This window comes from Carlito syrichta, unplaced genomic scaffold (assembly GCF_000164805.1).
Source record: "Carlito syrichta isolate Samal-C Ts95f unplaced genomic scaffold, Tarsius_syrichta-2.0.1 Scaffold302779, whole genome shotgun sequence".
In the NCBI taxonomy this organism is placed as follows: domain Eukaryota; kingdom Metazoa; phylum Chordata; class Mammalia; order Primates; family Tarsiidae; genus Carlito; species Carlito syrichta.
In genome coordinates this window covers 570220-575373 of record NW_007246875.1, presented here as the reverse complement: position 1 = coordinate 575373, position 5154 = coordinate 570220, and the positions used below count along the sequence as shown (strand labels likewise).

The window sequence follows — 5154 nt, the reverse complement described above, 5'->3', positions numbered from 1 at the left end:
CACTCACCTCAGCCTCCTAAAGGCGCGGGATTACAGGCTGAGCCACCAAGGCCGGCTAAATCAGAAGTCTTTAACCTGGAACTCTTGGATACGCCCCAGGGATCCAACCCCCTTTAAGGCATGAGTCTCCTATTTATGAGGTTTTCTTGGGAACCATTCTTATCACCATTCTGGATCGTTTCTGCTTTGAAAGCATCCTCTTGGTCCAAGATTAGTTACCTCCAGTTAGCCACCACCACCCACCTGTTCATATTGACCGTATGGCCCTGGGTTTTACTGATAATTCAAGTTTGACTTTTAACAGAAATGTCATTCACTCCGTAAACTCCTAGTCCCATATTTACTTGGCCACTTAAGAACTGCGAGCTCACCTTCTTCGTATGAAGAGTATCTAATGTAAATGCAAACTAAAACCACAATGAGATTCCACCTCATACCCATTAGGATAACTATTACAAAAAAAAAAAAACCAACAAACCAAGCAAAACAAAAACTCAGAAAATAGCAAGTGTTGGTGAAGATGTGGAAAAATGGGAGTCCTCATACATTGTTGGTAGGAATGTAAAGTGGTGCATCCACTACGGACAACAGTACGGTGGCTCTTCAAAAATTAAAAATAGAATCAACATATCATCCAGCAATTCCACTTCTGGGTATACACTCAAAAGAACTGGAAGCAGGAACTCTAACAGACATTTGTTCATTCAAAGCCATGGCAACATTATTCACAATAGCTACACTGACCGATGAACAGAGAAAATGTGATATATACATTCAGTGGAATGTGATTCAGACTTGAAAAGGAAGGACATTCTGACATATGTTACAACATGGATGAGCCTTGAAGACATTATGCTAAGTAAGAATACGTCAGTCACAAAAGGACAAATACTGTATGATTCCACTTATATGAGGCACCTAGAACAGTCAAATTCAGAGAGACAAAAGGTAGACGAGTGATTGCCAGGGACTGAGGGAAAGGGTAATGGGGAGTAAGTGTTTAATGGGGATGGAGTTTCAATTTGGGAAGATGAGAAAGTTTGAGAGATGGATAGTGATGGTGGTTACACAGCAATGTGAATTTTCTAGTAACACTGAACACAGTGTTATTTAGGCTGAGCATAGTGGCTCACGCACTTGGGGAGGCCAAGTTAAGAGAATTGCTGAGCCTGGGGGTTTGAGAACAGCCTGGGCAACTTGGCAAGATCTTGTCTCTGCAATAAATCAAAAGATTAGCCAGGCATGGCGGTGCGTACCTATAGTCCCAACTATTTGGAAGGCTGAGGCGTAAGGATCACCTGAGTCCAGCAGGCTGGGTCTGATTGTGCCACTGCATTCAGCTAGGTGACAGAGTGAGACTCTAACTCAAAAAAAAAAAAAATCATACACTTTATATTACGTATAAAGTATTATGTATATATTATGTATAAATGTATACACTTTATATTATGTATTACCACAAAAATAGTTTTAAAATGTCTAATGCCATCTGATATTATTCCCTGCTCCTGCAGAAAACTTACAAGCCTTTTGTAGAATTCGTTCCCAAACACTGGCCAGCACTGGCAAGTGGCAAAAATGGTTTCCAAAAGCTGCTGCCTTTGCTGTTTGCATTCTTGGATAAAAAGCCATTTTAGTATCATATCTTCTCTCTCCCCATGCCCCTCCCCAAAAGAAGGCCAGTAAAATGAAGTTTTAAATCAGAGGCAGTAGAACAAGCTCCCATGGGACTAGAAGCCAGTACCCAGAAGCCACTACTCAAAGGCAGTGCATACAACATGGATGGGGGAGAAACCAGGAGCAAAGTTCAGGGGATGTGGCAGGGGAGAAGTCCGCCTGCCAAGTCACCTGCCTCACACAGCACAGGCCCCAGCCGGGGACTGTTTACTGAGGCAGCCCACCAGACACCCCTTCAGGCTCTGAAGTCACTTACCTCACCAAAGTATTTCTCAATGATCTTCAGAGCGGTCCAGTCAATCTGACAGTTCTCCTGAAGTCAGAAAGCTTCAATTCTATCAATCCCTCTGAGTTCTTCCATCAGAAGACACAGATGTTCCTTCTCAGACAGTTTCTCTGCTCCCCGTGAGCAAGTACAAGAGAACATAAGGCCCCAGCCAGGAGCCCTTCGGAGGTAGGACCTCTGCCAGCCCTCAAGAGAGCTTCCTTCAGTAGAATCAGATCAAAACCTGCCATTCCAGAATGGGTAGTTGGCAGTTTCACTTTTCCCAAACTGTCTGAAATTACGGTGGAGCGGAGTGGCCAATGGCCTGCTTGCAATATGCCTCAGTTTTATTGTGACCACTGCGACACGTACCTCACCCATGACTCTCCATCTGTGAGAAAGACCCAATGCAGTGGTAGGAAACACAAAGAGAATGTGAAAGACTACTCTCAGAAATGGATGCAAGAGCAGGCTCAGAGCCTGAATGACAAAACGACTGCTGCACTTCAACAAGGAAAGATCCCTCCTATTCCATTCTCTGCTCCGCTCCTGCAGGGGCGATGATCGCACCTCCCCCTAGTCTTCCGGGTGCTCCTCGCCCTGGTCTGATGCCAGCACCCATATGGGGGGCCCTCCCATGATGCCAGTGATGGGCCCTCTTCCCCCGGGATGATGCCAGTGGGACCTGCTCCTGGAATGAGGCCACCCATGGGAGGCCACATGCCAGTGATGCCTGGGCCTCCGAGGATGAGATCTCCCGCCCATCCCATGACGGTGCCCACTCGGCCTGGGATGACTCGACTAGACAGATAAGGATGGGGAGGACTCTTTCATCAGTTTTATAGCACTTGTTCTACTTCACCCGAAGGTCATGGCGCTGTGACTGAGTGTTTTCTTAATAGCATGTAAGAAAGACTTGCTCCCCCTTCCTATCAGAGAATAGTTTTAGAGAGGAAAAGTGGGACAAAACAAGTACAGTTTTCATTTGTATTGTGAAATGTAAAAATAAAATTGTCAACTCTTTAAAAAAAAAAAAAGAAAATTACATGATCTTCCTCCCACTTCAGGTATCTACGATCGATAGATCTGTATCATATGTGCATATAAATATAAATTATTAAAACAGCTACACATATTTATATATAAAATATAACTATGTCTGTTTTTTTCTAAATATGTTTATTTTTGTTGTACAAAATACATTTCTAGACCATCAGCTTATGAGAGGTATATATTACTGTCTGTAAATATATTACGGTCTGTAAATATATTACTATCATCATTTAGTGATATTCCTTCGAATTAATAAAAATTATTTTAAGGATAATTTGAAAGAATGTTCAATTAATGCTTCGCAAATGTAGATGTTCTGGCCCTGCACACCCCGGAAAGACGAGATAAGACAGGAACCCCTTAGTCACAGAAGCCTCACCATGGCAAATAATAAAGCCCCTGTTAACAAAGAATGTGAGTGGATTTAATTCAACTCTGGCTCATTGGCTTAGTCATCCAGGACTATTTTTTCACTCAAACACTTACATAAATACTATGGATGAGGCACACAAAACTAAAGATACAGATGTGATTTAGAGAAAGTCTTTTCATGAGTAAGATTATTAGGGGTGACAGGTAAAAAATGGTTGGTTACAATATAAAAAGTACAATAAACTCCCAGAGATTAGGTTATAGAAGATGCACAAAGAAGGCTTAGAAGGTATCACAAGTTCTTAGTAAATAGTATGTGTGTGTCTCTCTGTGTGTGTGTGTGTGTGTGTGTGTGTGTGTGTGTGTGTGTATGTGTGTGTGTCAGAGTCTCAGTCTGTTGCCCAGGCTGGAGTGCAGTGGCACACTCACGGCCACTACAGCCTTGACCTGCTGGGTTCAGGCAATCCTTTTTCACCTCAGTCTTCCAAGTCGCTGGAAGTACAGGCGCGTGTCAACATGCACAGCTAATTTTTTGATTTACTGTAGAGACAAGGTCTTGCCAAGTTGCCCAGGAGGGTCTCGAACCCGCGGACTCAGTTAAGCCTTTCTCCTCGGCCTCCCAAAGTGCTGGGATTACAGACATAGCCATCACACATAGCTAGTGAAGAGTACTTTTTTTTCTTTAAAGAGATGTGAGGTACAATTTAGGGTTAGGTATACAAATGTTCATTATGCAGGTACCCTTGTTGATGAGATGTGCCACCCCTGGCAGATTCCCACTACTGGCAATCCCTCCCCCCTCCCCACCAATTTCCCACTACCGCCAATCCTTTTCTTACAGCATTACGATAATCGTTCAAGGTCCACTTATGAGTGAGAACATGTGATACTCAGTTGTTGTGAAGTTCATAAGTTCATAATTTTATCCTTCTTTAAGGCTGCATAATATTCCATCATGTATATGTACCACATTTTTAAAATCCAGTCCTCTCTTGATGGGCAGCACGGTTGATTCCATGTTTTTGCTATTGTGAAAAATGTTGCAATAAACATGTGTGTGAAGGGATCCTTTTCATAGTGATTTGACTTCCTCCAGGTATTCTGTTTTCCACAGAGGTTGTACTAGTTTACAATCCCACCAACAGTGTAGCAGTGCTCCTTTTCCCCTGCGTCCTCTCCAGCATCTGGGTTTTTTTGAGTGATTGATGGGGCCATCCTGACTGGAGTTAGGTGGTATCTCAGCGTGGTTTTAATTTGGAGGAAACATTTCTTTTAATTCACTTATCTTATGTAATTGAAGAGGTACTGTGAAAGTTTTAAAGATGGAAAATCCAAATCAGAGTTATTGCAGAAAAGCATATCATTTAAACCACCAAGAGCTATTTAGAAATCTAATCACTATTTTCCTTACTCTTGAGACTTTTGCTCCAATACCTACATATATATAGCATCATCTTTTGGTGGATAGACCCCTTACAGTACAGGCTTCTCCTGCTAGGTGAGCGTTCTAGGAACCCATCGGCATCAGTGTATCAGATAGTGTTGTGAGAGGTTGCGTTCTGCTTCTGTGTTTGTTTGTTTGTTTGTTTTTTTAAGATTCTTGCAACACATTTGCCCATTTCGTGATGGGTAATTTGCAGTGTGGCAGTTAAACATATCCGCCCACATTGCATTGAGTGCTTAGCGGTTTTTGACCAAAAATGGTGTGATCCTGGTTCCCCTCTCTTCCTATTCACACAACCTCATGAGCAACTTTTGTTTTCCCAGATGAAAAAAAGTCATCAAAG

The 5154-nt window shown here is 42.6% G+C and overlaps 1 protein-coding gene and 1 pseudogene across 1 annotated transcript in view; one reads left to right on the top strand and one right to left on the bottom strand.

Annotated features, from left to right (window-relative positions):
• Positions 1-1912: 1912 nt before the first annotated feature.
• LOC103259482 (importin subunit alpha-8) overlaps positions 1913-5154 on the bottom strand; it is a 33222-nt gene continuing 29980 nt past the window's right edge. The window contains 1 exon segment of the mRNA XM_008057145.1: positions 1913-2076. Within this exon segment, the coding sequence (XP_008055336.1) occupies positions 1913-2076 (164 nt within the window).
• LOC110595561 lies at positions 2279-2755 on the top strand (annotated as a pseudogene).